The sequence below is a fragment of the Papilio polytes genome, unplaced genomic scaffold (assembly GCF_000836215.1).
Source record: "Papilio polytes unplaced genomic scaffold, Ppol_1.0 DF824047.1, whole genome shotgun sequence".
NCBI classification, from domain to species: Eukaryota; Metazoa; Arthropoda; class Insecta; order Lepidoptera; family Papilionidae; genus Papilio; species Papilio polytes.
The window spans coordinates 4,768,517-4,790,080 of NW_013525157.1; the positions used below are offsets into that span (position 1 = coordinate 4,768,517).

A 21,564-nucleotide genomic window follows, 5' to 3' on the forward strand; every position below is an offset into this window, starting at 1 on the left:
TGGATTTGATTCTTTTTGTTTTGATTGCAAATTGTGATTATTGGGGTTTTATTAAATTATACCATATAAGTACCAGTTCCAGCAATAAAATAAAAGCTTGGCATCGTGGCAGTCCTGAATAGGCCGTATAAAATTCCGTCCGTAGCAAAACAAATAAGAAAAAGGAGGACGTTATTTACCTGCAAGCTAGCGCTGCAAGTCGTGCGTTCGAGATGAAAATAAAGTAAAACGATCGTACACATAGCGAGCTGCGAGCGCAGCAACCGGCGAGGCAAGGGTAGGCCAGCAAAAAAACTTAAAAAACGAAGCGATGCCGCGGCCCGCTCTCCGCGTCCGCGCCTACGCGAACCTCCCCTCCTTCCTAACCCCTCACTGACCGTGTCTTCCTCTTTAATCAGAACGCACATTAAAAAAACAACAATTGTTGCCAGTTTTTTAGCGCAAGACCTTAATTAAAATGCAAAAAAGTTAATGTGCTCATTTTAATTAAAGGTCATCGCAAATTATCATTTTAAAAATCGGAAATTATTCACGAATTTTTTATAGTGGTAAATAACGAATCGGTATCACACAAAGAACATTTGCATTTTACACGAGCCAATTCTAGAAGCTTACTGACAAAATCATTGAATAAGCCATATTATTTATCAATGTAAGCAGACTTATTTAAAAAAAGTTAAACTATTTTCAGTTGTCACAGGAGCAAAAATTTAGTATTATCGACAACTGACCATTGCGTCAAAAAGCTGTGCTGGTAAGACAAATAAGAATCAAATAGGAAAAGTGCAGATGTTTCAGCTCCTTGTTAGGAATGGCCTTGGTCTTTCTACAGCTGTTTAAAAAAGACCAGTATTTTTATTGAAAGAGCGTAAACAATAAAAAGTTAGATAGCAAATCTTTTGATCAGTCATTCACTGATCAATCATCGTTGACCTACGAAAACGTTTCACGATGATGACTCGACGAATTAAGTTCGAGCAACCCCCAACTGCACAATGCACATTTGATGGGTGGGCAGCTGGTTGCGATGAAAAAAAAAAACTGCTTTCTAAATTACTGGCCATATCAACCGGCGGTTTGTTATCTGTACACCCGCCCAATGCCGAGATCATATCAGCCAAGACCATGCTTCCGTTTATATAAACGTTAATCTACTTAAATTAACGACCTTCCTTTCGGTTGGCAAGTGCAGCGACATAATTTTTTTACCAACTCTTTATTGCTTTTCACTTTTGTTATCTTAACCTTTTAATAAGGACTGCCCATGTTCACGAACAAGACTTCCACCTGTAACTACCTACCTAACGTATTTGCGATGCAGTATTGCATTGATCCATAATTTGGAAAACATGATCGCGTGAAATCTCTCCAAACTGATTTTATGTACACTCCTATCGGTTTCCTTGCATCATCTGCCGTGACATAGTTAAGTGAAAATAAATCTTACAATGTACTGGAGACCCTCCCTCCCTCTGCAAGTACCGACCACTTTAGGATAACTTAACAAAAGTTTTATAAGTGTCTTGAAGTGTTTGAAGGCTAAAGGTCATCAAACCCTTATGCACGCCTTATAAAGGACGACAACTGGTAACAATTTAGTTTTAGATAAAAGCTGCGTGCAGTCGTCAGGGCGCTGGCGTCGCGAGGCAGCGAAGCTCAGATAAGGAACTGTTTACAATGCTTGAGTCAATGTCCTCCTCTTGCGCGCGCACAGGGAAAACCTTGGAGTCGCTCAAAACCGCGCTCGCTTCCGCCATCGACCTTCGCCTAAGGTCTCAGAGGCTGTTGATCCGAACCACTGGGAATCTTAATCGTTCACGTACGCGCTAAACTGCCTATTGTAATCTTTATTCTGTTTTTGTAATGTTAATGAATTCTTTTTGATCCGTACCACCATATGCATAGCAACGAGGCTACCAAGTTTTATAGAACACAACTTTTTCACTACTTCCTAATTAGCAAGTACAATGTAAGTTCTATTTGACTTGACTAGTTAACCTATGATTGCAACTACGTGCTTAGTTTCATCACAATATTAACCGAACTTTTCATAACCTTTTATAATTATACAGAATTAAATATGTAAATGCTTCTTTATCATTTTATTGAGTCATTATATTTTAGTGCATTTCTTACAAAGGCTTATTTAGATAAGATGAATCCAATGTTATGTGGATTAATGTTAGTCTTCAGCTTGGATAGTCAAATTTTTTAAAATAAAGATATAAAAATATTAATGAATGTTATCTATTCCATCGTACTTTTACGACTATGTTCCAGTGCGCCCCTAGCCGCTGTCTCGTAAATAAATTGAGGCCTGCATTAGTGACAATTGTTCGCTATTGCCCCGCACTCACTTGCACCTTCCTCCTCCTCCTGCTGCCAACCAGATATTGCTTCCATTAACTCCGGAAACTTATATTTTTATACTTGTAGTAACGATGTATGTAATTGTTACGATATTTAAAAAAATCTGTGTACAATTTAGCAAATTTTTTTTTTATCAAAAAACAGAATATTAGTAAAAAAAAAGAACATGTTAAAAAAGACAAACATTCAAAAGTCTAATTAAACTTTATGAATATAGTTAAAGAATTGGTTCCATATTTATGAATTCGTCCTTATTATTATTTACTTCATTTCTTAATATAAAAAAAACATATCTATTTTCTACAGTAAAAAGGTCAAAGTATTTATTTTTAATACAATACTGGCTGGCATAATGTGTGAAATGGAAAAATATGTTTTAAAACTATAAAAATGTTCGTGCTTTGGTTTGATAAGGTGTTCATGACCACACTCCGCTAGCCCCAGACCGTATTATCTCACGAAATGTATCGCAGGTCATTGAGTCTGCTATTTTGCACATTCATGTTTTCTTGGATGGATTTAATTAAACATTTTTAAGTTTTCCTTTTGTTTTTTATTTTATTACCTTACGTGATGTTCATTGTATACTGAAAACTCTTCAAATCCCACAATTTAAATGTAGATTTTTTTTAAATGCATAATAAAAATTAAACTCATAAATAGAATGAATTTGAATACAAAATATGCTTTGGAATTGTAAACGTATTTAGAAGAGACTTTAAAACAAAATTATAAAATATGTTGAAGATTTTTTGCAGTATAAACCTATACCTACGTTTATTTTTCTCATTCTATCTTATCACTAGGTCTTTTTCATGTTTTTTCTTAAAATATAGATATCAGAACAAGGTTTTATCGTACCTGCTGGGCCTACTGAACTTCGATATCGGTTTGCATAAAAACTAAACGAAAAAATAAATCGCAGAAACGCAGTCCATTATCGTCGTGTTATAAAAAATGCGAAACTTTTTTGTGCTAACGGTCCTGTCCAAATTAGGGCGTGTAATCTTCTTTTCTTTTACCATTTTGATCTATTGCATTAGATACGTTCCCACAACACCGTTAGATCGCAATATATCATAACTAATTTAACTCGATTTAGAAAAAATGAAAATATATAGTCCAGGAGCTACAACATTTTGAAAGCTAATTATAGAAAGAAATAAATAATAATGGTGTCAAATGTAAAATATTAAAAAAAAACCATCAGCTACCAATCCTGATAATAAGCGTTTATTGATGTTAGTAATTCGACGTACTTTTCATAGGAAAAAGGAATAAACAGGTAGCGAATGTATGTGTATCCAAATTTCTGATTGCATTGACACTGAGAGCTCTTAAAATGCTTTTTTTTATATTACTGCCGTATTAGAATGTCGTGTGATAGAAGATGCGCCTGTCGTTTTTCACTCAATGAAGAGAAACTTCAGCAAATTTTTTATTTCATCTATATTGCCGTTTGAAATGTAACACTCTTGAGAAATGAAATATTTTACCTATAAAGCTATTTACATATCTAGGTATGGGTTGCGGTAATAAGGAGATCTCTTACAGTTCATGGTACCCAAGAAAAAACAAAGCTCTTTTGTTTGTGCTTCCGTAAATTCATCATAAATGTTGATTTGCTTCCATGTCTTGTTATAAGTTACAATCCGATTTTCCAATGTACCAGGTATAAATCGGCGAGATTATGGCATTTGTTGCGTTGTGTGTATGATGAATAGGGTGTATGGGATCTCACCGCAGCACAAAGAATGCACAAGTCACAGCGGCACCTGTGTCCGCAGGTCACCACTCACCTGCGGATTGCGACTTGAATTGACGTAAAAAAAATGTTTTGATATCTCGCAAACTTTAAAAAGTACCAAACTTTTTTACAGCATACAAAAACAACGACTTTCTGGACATTTCTATTTAACTAAGTACATATATAACTTGACTAGACGATTTAAATGTTCCTGAAGCTACACTTTTATGAATTTATTTAGTAGTCATGAACATGGTCTAGTCTAGATTCTAAGGAAAGACAAGAGAAAAACAATTCTAATTTCTAACCTATTACAACCTACCAATAACATTTTCGAATTGCAACTGACCTATAAATGTGTTCACCTTATGATCTTAAATTGCTCTAATAAACTAGTAAAGCATTCCGTGCCTAGGTAAAAATCTGTCTTAAGTTAGATTACCTATATTATACAGACAAGCGAAACATTCAAACAGAATAGAATAATATTCCGGTAAAAAAGTCAATATCTGTATGAAATCGAAAATCGACTTGGAGCGAAGCAAATCTATAGATCGATGGAGAAAAACAAGCGCAAGTCATAACTAACAAAATAGCTACATCACTGTTCATTCGAAGCGAATAAAGTTTATTAGGAGACCGGGATAAAGGTTTGAGACACAAAAAATACATCGCAGTGAAAGGTCGTCTTGTGTCGCTGCGAACGTTAACAAAAAGTATGGCGGACCCCTCTCATTCGATTTTTTTACGTTTTGATAGAAATGCGACGGCAGGTAGATACGAACGCTCCACTCGCAAACTTTGTATATTTAACGACCCTATCTACTTTTTATCCTTTTATTGGATTAACTTTGAACCACTCGAGACCTGATGTAGTGGACCCATGCATGTAAATTTGATTATTTCTAAAATTACTGTAACATTCAAATGTATTTGTATAATGTAATCTAAATCAGTTTTTGGGTAAGCAATATGATGTATGAGTACTAATGTTAACATCGCTTGTCCTTTGCATCCAAATAAAATTTATCCTTGAAGCGAGAGGCACAGGACTAATCATCTTGGTGATCTTTGGGGAAGGGTTATGCCCAGCAGTGGGCCTTATATGGTAGAGAAAAAATAAAATATAATCCTATAAAGTAGGTGGTATCGCCGAAACCGCACAACTTTTACCTTATTAACCAAGATCGCTTAAATGAGTTCCTACTTAGTACCTACGTGTGATAAGAAACGTTGTGAAGGTTTGTGCGACATTAAACTCCCTTCGTTTTATTTCTTACTAGGTTTTGCTCGCGACTTCGTTAGTGCGGAAAAAAACAAATCTAGGAATGTAGCTAAATTAAATATTAAAAAATAGCAAAGGCAAAGTACAGAATAAGTCGCAAACAAAGTTAAGATATAAGGGAAAAAAATAAATACTTTACATACCAAATATACAATGTAATGTGCAATAAATATACAGTTTCTATTCTATATTAGAGATTTGGTTTAATGTTTGTCTACCACCTAAAAATCATGAACATTGAAATCATGACATCTCGTGCCTTAAATTGAAAACAAAGTTTTTAGACCAGAGAAATATAGTCACTGGCAATACCTTAACAACATGACATTCACTAATGAAGTGTTTCCAGATTTTTTGTTTTTACAAAATTTGAGGGAAAATCTAGACAATCCATGACACGAACGCAAAACAAATTCATCACAGAAGTCAGTTTTCTTAATTCATTACTTCTAACAATTTGAAACTGAATTAATATTAATATTTCTTCGCTGTTTCTTTACAAAGAGTTTTCTTCTTTTTTCATAGTAAAATTAAGTAGATACAGGAAGTTTTAAATCTGGGAAAATTAGTTTTCCTCATGTGGAAACACCAATCGTCTACCAAAACGTCAAAATGACATGATTAGACAAATTGAATGAATTTTTCGTTTAAATGAGTTTTAATTACCGGCGAAAGTGATAACAGTTTGATAACTATTTACGGGGAAGACTTTTAACATATATTTACGAGTCAACTGGTACTTAAAAAACTCGATTTCTAAAATGGTTTATTCAAATAAGGTAAGTTCACAAGTTTTCGCGTTAAATATTAAATTTCTGATGTCTTAAATAAAATTAAATATGTTTTACTTTACTTATGAAATGAGACTTAACTTTAATGTATTTGTCCAGCGCTATTGTAAAAATTTTCTACTTTTTTAGGACTTTCCTGCATTAAAAAATGATAGATTATTAAGAGCAGCTACAGGCAAGGAAGTAGATAAAGTACCGGTATGGGTGATGCGTCAGGCAGGCCGCTACCTGCCGGAATTCCAGGCGGTTAGAGCACAACATGACTTCTTTACTGTATGTCGGACTCCTGAACTGGCATGTGAAGTTACACTCCAGCCTTTAAGACGCTATGAACATTTGGATGCATCAATTATATTTAGTGACATACTTGTTATCCCTCAAGCTCTTGGTATGACTGTAGAAATGCATCCTGGTAAGGTAAGCAAATCATTAAGTATATTTTTGAGAACATGTTCATTTTTTTTTAATTTTCATTACTGCAATGTAACTTTTCAATCACAGGGTCCAGTGTTCCCGAGCCCCCTGCAAAGTCCAAGTGAAATAGATCAATTGCAAGAGGATGGGGCTGTCTCCAGACTAACATATGTTGGAGATGCGATAACATTAACAAGACATAAAATAGAAGGCAAAGTGCCTTTGATTGGATTTACTGGAGCACCTGTATGTTATTTGTTAATTGATTAAAAGGAGAGAGAAATTAAACTTTTTACTTATGCTTGCTTCTCTATCATTGCAAAGACTTATAAGTTCACTGTATCTTTTTATTGAACACATTTAGATGCAAGAGTATAAGGAAGTGATTTAATATTTATTATTTTTCAGTTCACACTAATGGGATACATGATAGAAGGTGGTGGAAGTAAAACAATGTCTAAGACCAAAGAATGGCTTGAAAAATATCCAAAAGATGTTCACAAACTGCTTAGTTTGCTGACAAGAGTTATAATTGATTATTTAGTTATGCAGGTAATAAGCTTTAATACATTTCATTCTTACATTTTTTGTATAAAATTTTACTTGAAAAACAAGTAAGTGGTTTTTAATGTGTTAAAAATTTGAAGCTGTATTGATTTTGTAAATATTCTTAGATGTTTCAAAACTTTAAAGGCATACATTTAAATTAGTACAACTGCATGAGAACAGATAACCTTTGTTAACATTAACTGATTATTTTAGTAACCAGATATCTTGTAAACATGTTATTCTTCCGTGTTTTTTAAATGAAGGCTACAAAATCTTTAAAAAAGTAGACCAAAAAAATGTTAAATGTGTCATATAGAATTAACTTATAATGAAAATATTCCAAATATGGGCCAAGAAAAAAAATCTGCTTAGTACACAAATATGCATCAGCATTTATCATAAAATATTCCCTACTTGTACAATCCTAATACCAATTACATATGCACAGTTCTGACAGTTTTAACTGAATAGCCAAATTGTTCATTTAAATCTGTCAGACCTAAGCATTTGAAGCAGGATATATGTATTCTTTAGTAAACTTTTATATTTTAAAGGTAGAAAGTGGAGCTCAGTTACTACAAGTATTTGAATCAAGCGCGGACCATCTGACAAGGGAACAGTTTGCAGAAGTTTCAGCTCCTTACTTAAAAGATATAAGGAGCGGAGTTCAACAAAAACTTGAACAGAAACAATTGGAACAAGTTCCTATGGTAATATTAGAAAAATTAACTTTTGCTTTAAAAGATAATAATAATATTTATTTAATTCCAAAATTACAACTTGAACAATACAACTTGTTAAGGACGCAAGTATGGCGACTTGTAAAAGATGCAATTTTTCAAAATTGCTAGTAATTTATTTCATATTTCAGCAACTTTCATTATCATTTAACATAAGATTTTTGTTAATTTTATCATATTAAATGTAATGCAATTTATTTTACAGACAGTGTTTGCAAAAGGCGGAGGACATTCTTTAGACATCCAAGCAACATTAGGATATGAAACAATTGGTCTAGACTGGACGGTGGACCCTGTGGAGGCCAGGAAAACAGTAGGTGACAATATCACACTGCAAGGAAATCTAGACCCACAAGACCTATACAAATCTCCAGTAAGTTTAATTTTGAAATGATAGTTATATCTTAAAGTCATCATATTGCACTGCTTAAAAATTTAAATGAAAACTTTGTTTATAAATTATTACAGAATACAAAAGAGAAATTACGTTTTATACTCATTTTTATCTTTGAGTAGGGATAACATTAAGATTTAAAAAAAAAGTAATCATATTGACAGTACCCAGACAAAGCGACTAAAATACTAATCTTTCTAGTAATATAAATGTGAATGTTTATATACATGGATGGATGGTTGTTTGTTAAAAGGTATCTCTGAAACAGCTAAACAAATCTTAATGAAATTTGTCACAGATGTAGAACAGTCTCTAAGAATACAAACTACCCATTAAGTTTTTAACTCCTACAAAGTCACTGACTTTATATATTGTTAACTGACTTCCAAAAATGAGGTTTTTACTTGTTTTTTTTTCCTTCAGGATGAAATTAAGAAGATGACAATAGATATGGTCCAAAAGTTCGGAAAACTAAGATATATTGCTAATTTAGGTCACGGGATAACACCACAAACGCCGTTGGAGAGTATGTCTGCATTCACTGAGGCTGTTCATGAAGCACTCTAATAGAAGTCTCTTTAAAAAATGGGAATGGGATTGTTTTTTTTTATGTTTTTAAATTAAAATGCTAATATATATGAGATGCTTTAATGTACTAAATTGTTACACTTGTTTTGGAAATATATTGTTATTTACATTGAATATGTTGTTTTTGAATTCTGGCTTGTCGCTGGCATGTCTTCGTCGTGACTCCCTGCTGACTTCTTTACGTACTAGAAAGACAAAATATTCATTTTCATAATATGCGATTAACTATTCATTACTTAAAACAATTGTTAAGTTTAAGTTTCTTGTATTTAGTGCAGCTGTCAATAATCCTAATCCCTCCAAAGTTGAATCACTAAGGGAGGACCTTAGCGTAGACGTAGTATGAAGAAAATAACGAGAACCACTTCATTGAGTGTGGTAGTCTATGCGGTAGTCAATTTATTTTCATAGTAAAGAGTTTGTTTCTTTAAAAAATATTTAAGATTTGCTGCCCGCCCAGGCAATTAAAAAATAATGAAAAATCATATCCTATGTTACTAACAACATAGCTTTTTAATGGTGAAAGATTTTTTTTTAATCGGCCCAGTAGTGTTTGAGTTACATCCATACATAAAAAATCTTTCTTAATAATAGGCATAGATTGTAAATTGGTCATTACCACACCACAATTTATAACGTAAAATGTATAAGTAATTTTTTCAGTGAATTTCAGTTTGAAGTTCATTTGAAGTTTCAGTATTTGGTAGTTGCGATGAATGTAATTTTTTTAAATAATAAAATAGTAGGTTTTTATTAATTTACTAATATTTCCTTTAACCACTCCAAATAAGCTCAAGGCTTATGTAATTCGAACCCTCGACCGGAAGTTCAGTAGTCCGTACCTGAAACTATTAGGCTATTGGCGTTTGTACCTGAGGGTTGACTTGTATCTGCTGGTCCATCTCCTGTATGTAGTGGTGCAGCTTGGTGCAGGCCGCCATCTGCTGCTCCAGCACGCACAGCGTCTGCGGCGACGCGAACTTCTCCGGGCTCTCCAGGAACACCACCATGCCGTCCTTCTGGTTCACCATCGCGTAGATCTCGCCCTCCTCTATCTACACTCACATTAATAACAATAACAGTAACAATATACATTTACACTCACTACGAAGTACACAAGTAATTAATTGCAATTCTTATCTATATATATCATACTAATATTAAAAATGCGAAAGTTTACATGGATGGATGTTTGTTAGAGTTTGTAGCTTTCACGGGTGAGAGGATCTAGAAATTTGGTGATATAGAGGATAATCTAGAAGAACACATAGGCTACTCACTTTTTTTTATTATTTCACGCGGACGAAAGCCAGTACTATCATAAAGAGAAAAGATTCGTGTTTTTGTATTAGAATTTAAAAATTTCTATGCAGATTTCCAAATTTTTTTCACCATTTAAGAACTTTCTTTTCAGTAAGTAATATGGCTTTTATTATTTCTGGATATCACTCGGACGCAAGCAACTGCTGGTTTAGTATACATAATTTTAAAAATAAAAAACAATAACGATTTTAAATCCCTCAGAAGAAGTTGCAGGCAAAAGCTAGTATGTGTTCCTTGTTTGTGTAGTGTGTAATAATTAGTTTTCTTAAAATGTGACAAATAGTAAGTACTTACCATGTTCAGTATATAAGACTCGGCCTGCGCAGGCCCAGTCAGCTGTACGCGGGACGCGACATCGCTTAGGGATAATGTTAAGAAAGTTTTAGTCAGTCTTTGTATGTTTTTCTTATACATTGAGTTTAGCACCTGGAAAGGAAAAAACAAACTTTTTTTAATTTCCGTTACATTGAATGCTTGCTAATAAAATTCCTAACCTTAAATAAAATACCCGGTCAAAGAAGATTGAACGAGAGACGTTCTAAGCGGTTTTTTTCGTACGTGGGAATTCAAAATATCAAAAATAGCTGTTAAAAATAAAAAAAAAACTACAATCAGGGTCAATAGCTATAGTAGACCACAATATATTGAAAAAGGAAGTTCATACAATTTTTTTTTGTAGTATTTACATAGAGTAGATTTACATTGTACTTACCTGATTAACTAAACCCATATTCTTATCTCGTACGAATGTCTCCCTGTGTTTTACTGCGGCATGTTCGCTGGTGGACAGTTCATGATATGCCACTGACAGCGGCTTCAGGAATCTACACACAACTTGGGATGTATATTTAGGCATTGTCAGCATCTGAAAATAATGTAAATGATAAGTAACATTATTGAAATAATAAAAACGAAAATTTACTTTTATAAGATACTAGCTATTCTTGTGAGACTTCATCCGCATAAAATTATAAATATTTAATTACCTTTCCATGTAAAATCAATGAGATTAAAATGTACTTCTTGTATGCCTCAAGCATTATATGTGAAACAACTAACGCAGGAACTGTAACAACTACTTCAAAGAAGTACAAAGCACGGTCATAATTCTTCATTGCAGCATAGATCATACCTCCATAGTAATAATAAAGCAGAAAATGCTTTGAATCATTGTTACCGCCGAGCTGAAAGAAATTTCAAATATTTGTCACAATATGCATTTAAATATATGCTATTGTTTAATGATTCGAAATCATGGAAATAAAGCAGCACACTTCTTCATTAAAATAAGGAGAGAGAGAGAGAGAGGAAGACTACGTTAAATTCTCAATATTTATTGTTTCTTTATATCTTAAAATGTGACCAACAGTCACTTGATATTGATAAAATTTAATTTAAATGTGTACCTTACCTTAGTTGATTGAGATAAAATTTTTATGCTCACCTCTGATCCGATTCCTGTAATATCAGTTTCTAGAAATTCAAGAGCTGGCTTCATGCATTTAGACAACAGGCACAATTTGCACAGATCCGCATGCACTGAAGTTAATTGAGAATCAAACATCTGTATTTTCTTGATGGCCTTTTTCAATAATTCTATACCCCTAATTGGCTGTTTAATTTCAATAAGATGTTTTGTTAGTTGATGGCACAGCTCCGCATCTGGAATTTTAATTTAACTCAAAAACTACTAGATTGATGTTGATTCTTTCTCTATTAAAATACTACATTGTCTTGTAAGTCCCATGGGCTCTATCTATTCTAGTTTATACTAGTATTATAAAAAGGATAGATTTATATTTTTGTATGTATTGAAGTAAATCAAATAATACTGAAGCTATTTACCATTAAAAAGCTATGTTATCGGCGAGTAACACAGGCTATATCATACTAATATAAATGCGAAAGTTTAGATGGATGGATGGATGTTTGTTAGAGTTTGTAATCTAGATGGCTGGATGGAGTTCGGTGAAATTTGGCATAGATATAGAGAATAATCTGGAAGAACACATAGGAAATTGTTTTTTTAATTCCGAAAGACGGAGTCGTGGGCGAAAGCTAGTTTTTAAAATTTTTTTTAATTTCACACAGACAAGTTGGGTGCAACAGCTATTATAAAATGTTTTAAAAAATAACTGTGAAGAGTTAAAAAAGGACAGACTTTTTTATATGAACATACTGCAGTATTATTACAAGAATGCTATGAACATATTTTTGGGACTTATTTTTAATCTGATTAAGAGTGATTTTTTGTTTTTAGCATAAAATAAAACTTACACAAATCAGGCGCTAAGCGTACTTGTTCACCGTTACAATTTGTAATAAAGTCATGAATCTTTGAGTACATATTTGTTTTATCCACTTCATTTGTTCCCTAGAAATAAAAAATTTAAATTTTTATATATCTTCAATAGTTAAATCGAAATTAACAGCAATTTAAATTATGTATTAACATAGTTTTCATCTTGTCAAATCAGCTTATTACATACATCATACTTTTCATATTTATATTTAATATTATAAATGTGAAAGTTTAGATGGATTGATGTTTGTTAGAGTTTGTAGCCTAAATGTCTGAATGAATTTTAATGAACTTTGGTATTGATGTATAGTAGAATAGAATAGTGTAGAAGAACACCTAGGCTATTTACTTTTGATGTTTCAAATCCACGCAAACGAAGTCACGCGCGAAAGCTAGTATAGATATCTTACTAATATTATAAATGCGTAAGTTTAGATGGATGGATGGATGTTTGTTAGAGTTTGTGGCCTAAACCACTAAACGGATCTCAAAAAATTTGGCATGAATGTAGGTGATAGTCGGAAAGAACACATAGGCTACTTTTTTTGTTTTTTGAATTCCATGCGGACAGAGTCTTGTATTTCGATAATTTTCATCACATACAATAAAGTTCATCAAACACACTACTAACCTGTGGATTGGAATATTTAGCGACAAGAACAGCCAACACACCAAGAGAATGCTGCTGAACGTTAAGGGTCTCCAACACTGTGTTAAGGTGAGCTGCATTCCTTTGTAGGACTTCATCTGACTTTCCTATTAATTCTAGGAGATCTCTAAAATGACCTACAAACATTTCGATTTTAAACCTCACTTAGACTAATATAAATCACATCGAAAATACAAGTAACCATCAAAAAGAAATATAAACTACAAACCGGTATAACAATAGTACAAAAGTATTTAACTCACCTGCAGCTGATGATGTTCTAACATTATTAACAAATTGCTCCAGGGGCGAAGCCATAATACCCAGATTTTATTACTACGGTAATAACAGGTAAAGTCCTTCTTTAGAATTTTATTTCAATATTCTAATTCTAATTTACAACAGCAAGCAAATTCAGAGATTTGTTGGCATTTGACATTGACAATCAATGACATTTCCTTTCCATAGTTTATGAAAACTGCGGACGGAACTCATGGAAGGATTTTTAAAACCTCAAAGATTTCTAATATATCATTTAGTTCGTGCAATAGGGGACTTAATAAACTAGACGTATTAATCTTTTTTAGATCATAAATTTAACGATTTTGGTATGGAAATAATTGAAGAAAAATACCGGGAAAAGGGGAAAAGGTCTGGAAAAAGAGGCACAGGCTATCTTATAGTATTTACTTGTCATGTCAATTGTCATTTATTGTGTGTTTACAAATTACAATAAAAGCCATATGTTTGCTTTGAACTCTTTTTAAGAAGTGGAAATACATGTTTTACTATCAAGTTTATCAATTGGAAATATGGAGTCTGATCAATCAGTAAAAGATATGTTAATCATTAATTTAAACAAACAATTAAGTGAATTGGAATTATTAAAATCTATGTATCCCAATCAGAATGAAATTATCATAACTGATAACAGTGTGCTCGAAGACATCAAACATTTTGTGGAAAATGAAAGTTTTAATGTTCCTAACCATCTTGATTTCATTTTGAAAATTCATCTTAATGGTTTTAAACTAGAGATATATGTTAACTTACCAACACTTTACCCAGAAGAAGAGCCAGATGTATATGTAAGGTGTAACCAGTTAGATAGACAACAAGAAACTAATTTAAATTCAGAGCTATCAACATACATTAAAATATCTCATGAGAATGAAGTATGCTTATATACAGCCATTTCATGGCTACAAGAAAATATTGAAAATTTTAAAATGATAGCTCAAAATGTGCCCAAACCCACACAGACTGTTTTGAATAATAAAGATATCACTTTTGTGAGGCTATGGATTTTTTCACATCACATCTACAGTAAATATAAAAGAGAGCAAATTATTGATAAGTGTAAAGAACTAAATCTGACTGGATTTTGTTTACCTGGAAAACCTGGCATTATATGTATTGAAGGAATTGATAAAGACTGTTCAGAATGGTGGAGAGAAATAAAGGCATTGAATTGGAAAAAAATATCTATAAGGAAATCTGAAGTTTTTGACATAAAGGAAAAAGAGAAACAACAACAATTTAAGGACTTTCAGGAAGTTAGTTTTCAAACTCACTTATCTAACAGTAAAACTGCATTTTCTAAATTTCTTGAAGAGCATAATCTTAGTCAGGAGTTTGGTGAATTTTTAGGTATATAGCATTGTAAATGATGCAAAGCGCGAAAGCGTAAGCTCAAGTAATTCTTTAATCTTTTGTTAGGATTAAAAATTGTTTTTATGCTTTTAAATTATTAATATTTTGGAATAAAATTAATTTAGCTATTATGTGCCACTGACTTGGACTACGGCCTAACTTTAAAATGTGTAAGTGTTGTGAAAATAGTACTACTTAACTGTTGAAATAGTGAGGCTCTATTGAACATGTACGATTTTATTAAAATATTTAAATTTAACATTTAGTGCATATTTCCTAGTGTTTGTTTGGTATCTCCCGTTATAAAATGGGAAGAAATGTTTTTTTACTTCACACATTTTTACATGAGGCAACATTTGCTAACTAATAAAATAGGCCTGCCTGACTTGGTAGTTGCTTGGCAATGGTTATTATTTTTTTTAATAGGCCCTTTGGAAGAATTGAAGAATATTAGATAACCAAAATCTAAATGGACTACCCAACCAGGTTGGCCAATGTTTTGTGATGACAACAGTTGTATCAATGTAAATAAAACATAAGAATGATTTGTTAGATCATTAATTGTAAAAAGAAATCAATTGCTATCAATATGTAGTCTTTACCTAATGTAAGGTCTAGTATAGTCATTGAATATACTATTGGGTTAAGGTTTTTATATCTGTTAATGTTTATACCCTCTACAAGATCTTTGTAATTTTAAACTTTTTTAATCCAGTGAAAAATGTTTTATATTTCTATGAGAGGAAATACTCCTAAGGTTAAGATTTACATAGAACTACACTACTAACAAATCAAAGTATTTGAAAGTAAGTTTAAATGGTGATTTCACAGTTTTTATATGTTATAGCAAGGTTAATAGTTTTTTTTTTTATCTTGTCTGCTGTATGAAATTAAAGCTTAAAGATATTTGATTCTTCTTAAAACGCGTTAAAAAATATTCTTAACGGTGAACATATGGATGGATTGTGTGAAAGAGGATATGCTTAGGAAAGGAGTGGATTCAGACATGACGGCTGATAGAGATGTATGGAAGAGCAGCACATACTGTGCCGACCCTCCATAAGGGATAAGGGTAAGTGGATGATGATGATGATGGTGAACAAGGGTGGAATGGATCAGAAAAAAAAAACGATAATTAGCAACATCTCTCCAACATAATAACGTTTTTTAAGTACGCAAGTTATCAACGCAGTTTTTAAAGGGAAGGCGTTTTGAAAATCGTTACAATGTGTTGCAGATTTGTAACGGATTTCTTATTCAACTATCAAGTACAGGCAACACCGAGCGCAAATGACAAAAGAAAAATAAATGACAGCTGATAAAAAACATGTCAATGTCGAGCTAAACAACTCAAATTATTGCTCGTTACATTTTTAAATTTTGCTCTGGAGACAAACGAAATACTATATTGTTATATTTAGATATAAACAAAAAATGTTTAATTGTGCAATGAGACAAGTAGAAGAACGACATGTAACTTATCAGGTAGATTTAATGGTTTGGAGTAACCGGCTGGATTTAGTAGCTATTAGCAATTTCAAAGGTAAAAGCAAAACAAATTATAAACAATTAAAACCATAAGATGTTCGTGAAATTTTCTATATTTGACATACATATCTGATATTTTAGGTGAAGTTCAAGTACATAGATTACATTGGCAAAAAGTGTGGAGTTTACCTGCCCCAAAAGAAAATGTAACCGTACAGAGTATTGCATGGAGACCTGATGGCAAGGTATAAAGTTCATTGGTCATTTCTTAATTTTAATAATTCGCTGTGGTAAATAATAATTGTTTTTTATTTTCCTGTTTTCTTTCAGGCATTGGCAATTGGTTACAGTTTTGGTATTGTCTATGTTGTTGATATTGAGGACAAAGAGATTTTAGACAAATATGATTTTAGTGCTGAAAATCCAGAAGACCCATATGATTGTAAGCCTGTAGGCATTTCTTGCATCACTTGGGCTGTTAAAGCTGGAGTGTTAGAGAGTGCAACAGAATACAATGTTTATGTAAGTTTAACTTTGGCAAACTTTATAGAAGTATAAGTAAGTAAGAAGTATTATTGGATAATTAACAACTGTGTTGATGAATAGAAAGATGTCTAATGATCAGCAACCTCAGTCTTTTCAGATCTGTTCAGCCATTTGGGAGATATCTTCTACCAAACTTCAATCCATTTACCCAACTAAATTTTTGCATTTATATTAGTAAGCAGTAACATTTTAGTATTTGGCTATTAGTGTTGTCACAGTATAATAATGATGTCCTATTAACCTTTGTAACTATTTAAATTTCCAGGATGATGCAACTATATTCTTGAGAAAACCACCTTCTCCAAGCACTTCATATAAAAATCAAGTTTCTGATGATACAGTTAAATCATATAAAGAAATACCAGAACCATCACAGTTGAGCATGTTACTGATTGGATATGGCAATGGGAATATTTACATGAGCATATTTGGTCGATATCCATATGGCACTATACTTTTGGCAGAATTAGTTAATGATGAATGTGGAGAATATAAAATTCTAGACATCAACTTGTCTCATGATTTTAGTGTCATGCAGGTTCTTTATTTAGACAAGGTCACCAAAAATGTATACATGTCAGTAATAAATACAAGTGTATTGTCAGCATATTCTGAAGAATTGTTTGTGGTGGCAAATAAACATTGTCAAATTGTTCAATTATTGTCACACCTTGATCAAACAATGATTTCAATAACTGAAGCTTGGGAACATATTTTACTTGAAATGGATTCAAAGATGGCTCATTACGCTTCATCAGTTCCTAAAGGGGGAGTTTCAGCTGATCTATTGGAATTACTTATGTTAGGTATGTTTTTAACAACAGGTTTTATTTTGGAGTTATTATTATTAATAATTTATTTTTTAATATCAAATTTTAGGTGTACCCTCCGATGAACTTGAACTGTTCTTACTTCAAGAGTTGACATCAAAAGGTTTAAAAAAGTTTGGCAGTTCAGTGGAATTAAGTTACTCTACCATACAAAAGCTTGTTCTTAAACAGCTAAATATTGTTGGACACAATTTATCTTATTACCTCTCAGATATAAGAGGACTTACTAGAATACCAGATAGATTTAAGGTAATAATAAATGTTCTTTTTATTTAAAAAATTATGAATGGTTTTGAGATTTTATTTAATGTGTAATTTCTTTTAGATTCTCGGTTTGGATGAGACCACTGTTACTCGATCAATCAGAGCATGTTGTGCATTTTTAAACAAATGCCTAGAATTACAGCAAGTCATTGATGTGTCAATGCGGAACTACAAGGCATTCTTTCGATGGCTATTTGTAGTTATAATCCGTTTACTTGATGAACAGACACCTTGTGAGATTGTCAAAATGACTCAACAAGAATTCACTCATATAGCTGAGCTTTTATACAATTTCGATAATGTACAGACTGAAGGTGACGGTACATCAGAGAAACCTGTGAAATTTAATCTAGAAAGATTAGGACAGTATTTACAAGATCAAGATTTAACAATTCTTCCTGATGATGAAGATAACCCATGGCATAAGTTCCTTAAAGATAATTCGTGTTTGGTGAATGACAGTGATACGATATTCTCAATGACTGAATTTAGAAAATTTTCTTTGGTTCAACAACAAAAATACTTGAAGGATGCAATTAATCAAGTGTTTGATGTTACTGGAAAAAATATAGGCAAACATTTTTCCGTCATTTATAATACAAAATGCTATGAAAATCGAGGTATTTCATCAAATCCAGAAAAAACCTTAAGAATCTCACAGACCTATGATTCAAATCAAGATAGATTTGTGATGGGTTTAGTAGACCAGAGGAATGCACCTGATAAGTTATGTTTTATGTCAATTCAAATTAATGAAAAGTCATGTTCGGCAGTTGCAACAAAATATCACTTTTCATCAAGTTTATTGCAAGAAGCAAACCAAAGCCATATAGAGGATGAGTCTATGGAAATAATGGATCTGCAATTTTATTCAGCAGACTACCTTTCTGTACTTGTAAGGCATCCAAGCCATGAAGAAAACTCTATTTTTATTCAATTGCCAGTAAAGATTGTTTTAGAAAACGCTAATGATTTGAGCATAAAATCTAAGACTTGTGTTTTTAATGAGAAAACAAATGAAAAAGATATTTCGTCATTTTTAGATCAAAGTGTTTATAAGATACTTGAAAAAATGGATGGTTTTAGAATAGCTGTATCCGGTGGTCGTAAGGTATCTGTGGTGCTATCGAAAAGTCATAGGAAAGTGAGAGTTTTCGAAATGGAAGTAAATGGTGATGATGAAGAGGATGAAACGTTAGATGCTACTCCGCAGTCTAGTCACACAGGTGATCAACAAACACCTACAAAACATGATGCTTCTACAGATGATTTTAATTAATTATTAAGTAATAAAAGCTTAACTATACATATTAAATATTTTATTTCAAAACCTAAGTAACTAAAAAATAGTATTAAACCATACATGAAACATATTGGTTTACTTACATAATTATTAATGTAATTTTGCTATATAAAGTATAACATTTGAGGCTGCAACTTAAAGTAAAATAATTTGCTAAGTAAATAGATCATTGGTCATTAAAGTAATCCCATTTTTGCATCAGCAGTTTAATGAAACCAAAACATTAATATTATATTTATTCTTGAATATAAATAATACAATATTTTTACATTACTATTCTTAATACTTACAAGTTACATTAAAATGTGCCTGCAAATGTTCTGACTGAATTAAAACTACAGTACTATTGAAGAGTTAGAAATCAATATAAATAATAAATAGAATTTTATATAAGACTAGGGCTTGGTGTTTTTATCTGTATATTTTCAAACACTGAATTAAAATCAGTGTCAAGGCCCTGATTGTCTATGCCATACAATAAATGTTCAGATGATACATTCCTGCTGGGTCCAGCTACTGGAGTGATGGCCTTTGTGGTGCGGTTGTAAATTTCATCCCCATCCTCCTCTTCAACTTCATCCACTGGAAAACATTATGACTTAAATGTCAGAAGAGCATACATACTTTAGTATCAACCTAAATTAATTCAAATATTATAAATGCGAAAGTTTAGATGGATAGATGTTTGTTAAAGTTTGTATATAAAATGGCTGAATGATTTTCAATGAAATTTGGCATACATGTAGAGCATTGTTAAGAATGCATAGGCTACTCACTTTTGTTTTTTTTTAACGCTACGCAAATGGAGGCGCGGGCAAAAGCTAGTAAGTTTATAAATGTTTAAATCGAAACATACCTGGTACAACTGTCCGTCCATCATACTTTCTCCATTGTTTCCTTAGTCGCCAATAAATAACAGCACAACCAATGATGACAATGATAGACACCACAATAGCAACAAGTTTCACTGCATCTATCGCTGAGAATGTTGAACCTTTTACTATCATCTCTACTTCACCGGCTGAGATTTTTGAACCATCAAGATGTTTTGATAAGCATACATACTGGCCAGATTCACTTGGCGATACATTCTGTAATTTAAAAAAATAATTTAAGAATTTTGTTTTTCCTCTTTTTTGCACATTTAATTAAGAATGTTAAAAGACAGCAATTCAACAGAAATATGCTTTTATTACAAATTATTCAGTAGTTATGAAATGCAGAGAACAAACATTGGTTATTTTTCTTTATAAAAAAATTACATTTAAGAAAAAGTTTAAGTTCTCAGTGTTATACTTACATTTATCTTTAGTTTTCCCGATAAAACATTATATTTATATTTCCGCTCATCAAAGTCATTGTCAGGGCCAATTACTTTTGTTTTATTGACAAGCCAAAACATAAAATTGTGGGCATAATCATTGCTATTACAATTCAGAACAGCAGTGCTACCTGCAGGCACTTCTTTGACAATGGAATCCTTTACAATTGCAATATTTGATGCCATTTTAATAACACAATACTTTACACAGGATGATTATATCATCAGTTTTGAAGCATTCAAGACTATGACATTATACTGCAAACATACCCTGTGTCAATGAATCTGTGCCAAGTTTAAAATTATCTACCATTCACGAGGTCACATGTTTTTCATATATGTATAAGTCTGATAAATGTTTGTAAACCATTTTTGTTACTTCACTAATAACGACTACTTCTGCTTGAATGCTTTATAAGGTGCATAAACACTTCGACACATAATACCGGCAATAACATCCAAATAGGCGTCATTACGACGTAAATAGGAAGATATAGTTTTGTGTATTCTAATTTTATACATATTATTATTTGTGCCGCCATTTTGAGTCCAATCGCAGCAATATACCAAATATTTTTATTAATCGTGCCTCTAAATCTTTCTATACCATTTCGACAGTGGGAAACCATGTGAAACAACACGTAAATAAGTAATATGCCATCGTATACCCACATCGGTATAAATACTATAAACCAATTCCAGTGCGTTCTTGACTCTAATCTCAGACATAATAAAATTAAGAATACTAAAAATATAAACCACGTAAAAAGAGCTCTATGTAATATAGCCATAATTTATATTAAAAGATAATTTATAAATAGAAAATATATGCTTAAACTGCTCCCGACTTAACTTGGTTGACAAGACAATGACAATGACAGGTGACATAAGGCGGCAAAGAGCTGTAAGGCCGTGCAGTGGAGCAAGGAGTGTAAGAGTAAAATATCTTTATAAGGTCACTTTTTTTGCATCGGATTTGAATTCGGCAAAGACACCATTGTAGTATA

General features: G+C 32.3%; 6 protein-coding genes across 7 annotated transcripts; 3 read left to right on the plus strand and 3 right to left on the minus strand.

Moving 5' to 3' along the window:
* The first annotated feature begins 6,003 nt into the window (after window positions 1–6,003).
* On the plus strand, window positions 6,004–8,992 carry LOC106100607 (uroporphyrinogen decarboxylase). Its single transcript, XM_013279530.1, has 7 exons — window positions 6,004–6,181; window positions 6,323–6,610; window positions 6,695–6,853; window positions 7,016–7,159; window positions 7,711–7,866; window positions 8,102–8,269; window positions 8,714–8,992. Exons 1-7 carry the CDS (start codon window positions 6,164–6,166, stop codon window positions 8,855–8,857), a joined length of 1,077 nt encoding a protein of 358 aa, XP_013134984.1. The 5' UTR covers window positions 6,004–6,163; the 3' UTR covers window positions 8,858–8,992.
* On the minus strand, window positions 8,925–13,577 carry LOC106100606 (COP9 signalosome complex subunit 3). The gene is made up of 9 exons (XM_013279529.1): window positions 13,416–13,577; window positions 13,135–13,289; window positions 12,479–12,575; window positions 11,646–11,863; window positions 11,188–11,385; window positions 10,914–11,066; window positions 10,496–10,627; window positions 9,751–9,933; window positions 8,925–9,063 (listed from the first exon to the last, which is right to left on the minus strand). Exons 1-9 carry the CDS (start codon window positions 13,468–13,470, stop codon window positions 8,983–8,985), a joined length of 1,272 nt encoding a protein of 423 aa, XP_013134983.1. The 5' UTR covers window positions 13,471–13,577; the 3' UTR covers window positions 8,925–8,982.
* A 133-nt stretch (window positions 13,578–13,710) lies between these two features.
* On the plus strand, window positions 13,711–15,458 carry LOC106100609 (RWD domain-containing protein 2A). The gene has a single exon (XM_013279531.1). It carries the CDS (start codon window positions 13,965–13,967, stop codon window positions 14,808–14,810), a length of 846 nt encoding a protein of 281 aa, XP_013134985.1. The 5' UTR covers window positions 13,711–13,964; the 3' UTR covers window positions 14,811–15,458.
* A 64-nt stretch (window positions 15,459–15,522) lies between these two features.
* LOC106100605 (anaphase-promoting complex subunit 4) lies at window positions 15,523–19,239 on the plus strand. The gene is made up of 7 exons (XM_013279528.1): window positions 15,523–15,611; window positions 16,043–16,348; window positions 16,435–16,538; window positions 16,624–16,815; window positions 17,105–17,645; window positions 17,719–17,918; window positions 17,995–19,239. The coding sequence occupies exons 2-7, from the start codon at window positions 16,240–16,242 to the stop codon at window positions 19,210–19,212; spliced, it is 2,364 nt and encodes a 787-aa protein (XP_013134982.1). The 5' UTR covers window positions 15,523–15,611; window positions 16,043–16,239; the 3' UTR covers window positions 19,213–19,239.
* A 122-nt stretch (window positions 19,240–19,361) lies between these two features.
* LOC106100473 lies at window positions 19,362–20,921 on the minus strand. Of its 2 annotated transcripts, XM_013279339.1 has the most exons (4): window positions 20,828–20,921; window positions 20,537–20,716; window positions 20,093–20,327; window positions 19,363–19,818 (listed from the first exon to the last, which is right to left on the minus strand). In XM_013279339.1, the coding sequence occupies exons 2-4, from the start codon at window positions 20,636–20,638 to the stop codon at window positions 19,622–19,624; spliced, it is 534 nt and encodes a 177-aa protein (XP_013134793.1). In that variant the 5' UTR covers window positions 20,639–20,716; window positions 20,828–20,921; the 3' UTR covers window positions 19,363–19,621. The 2 variants fall into 2 exon arrangements, with proteins under 2 accessions (XP_013134792.1, XP_013134793.1); XM_013279338.1 differs by lacking the exon at window positions 20,828–20,921 and having other exon boundaries at window positions 19,362–19,818; window positions 20,537–20,760.
* Window positions 20,922–20,924: 3 nt separating this feature from the next.
* Window positions 20,925–21,409, minus strand: LOC106100474 (transmembrane protein 60). Its single transcript, XM_013279340.1, has one exon. The coding sequence runs from the start codon at window positions 21,346–21,348 to the stop codon at window positions 20,941–20,943; it is 408 nt and encodes a 135-aa protein (XP_013134794.1). The 5' UTR covers window positions 21,349–21,409; the 3' UTR covers window positions 20,925–20,940.
* Between the last annotated feature and the right edge of the window lie 155 nt (window positions 21,410–21,564).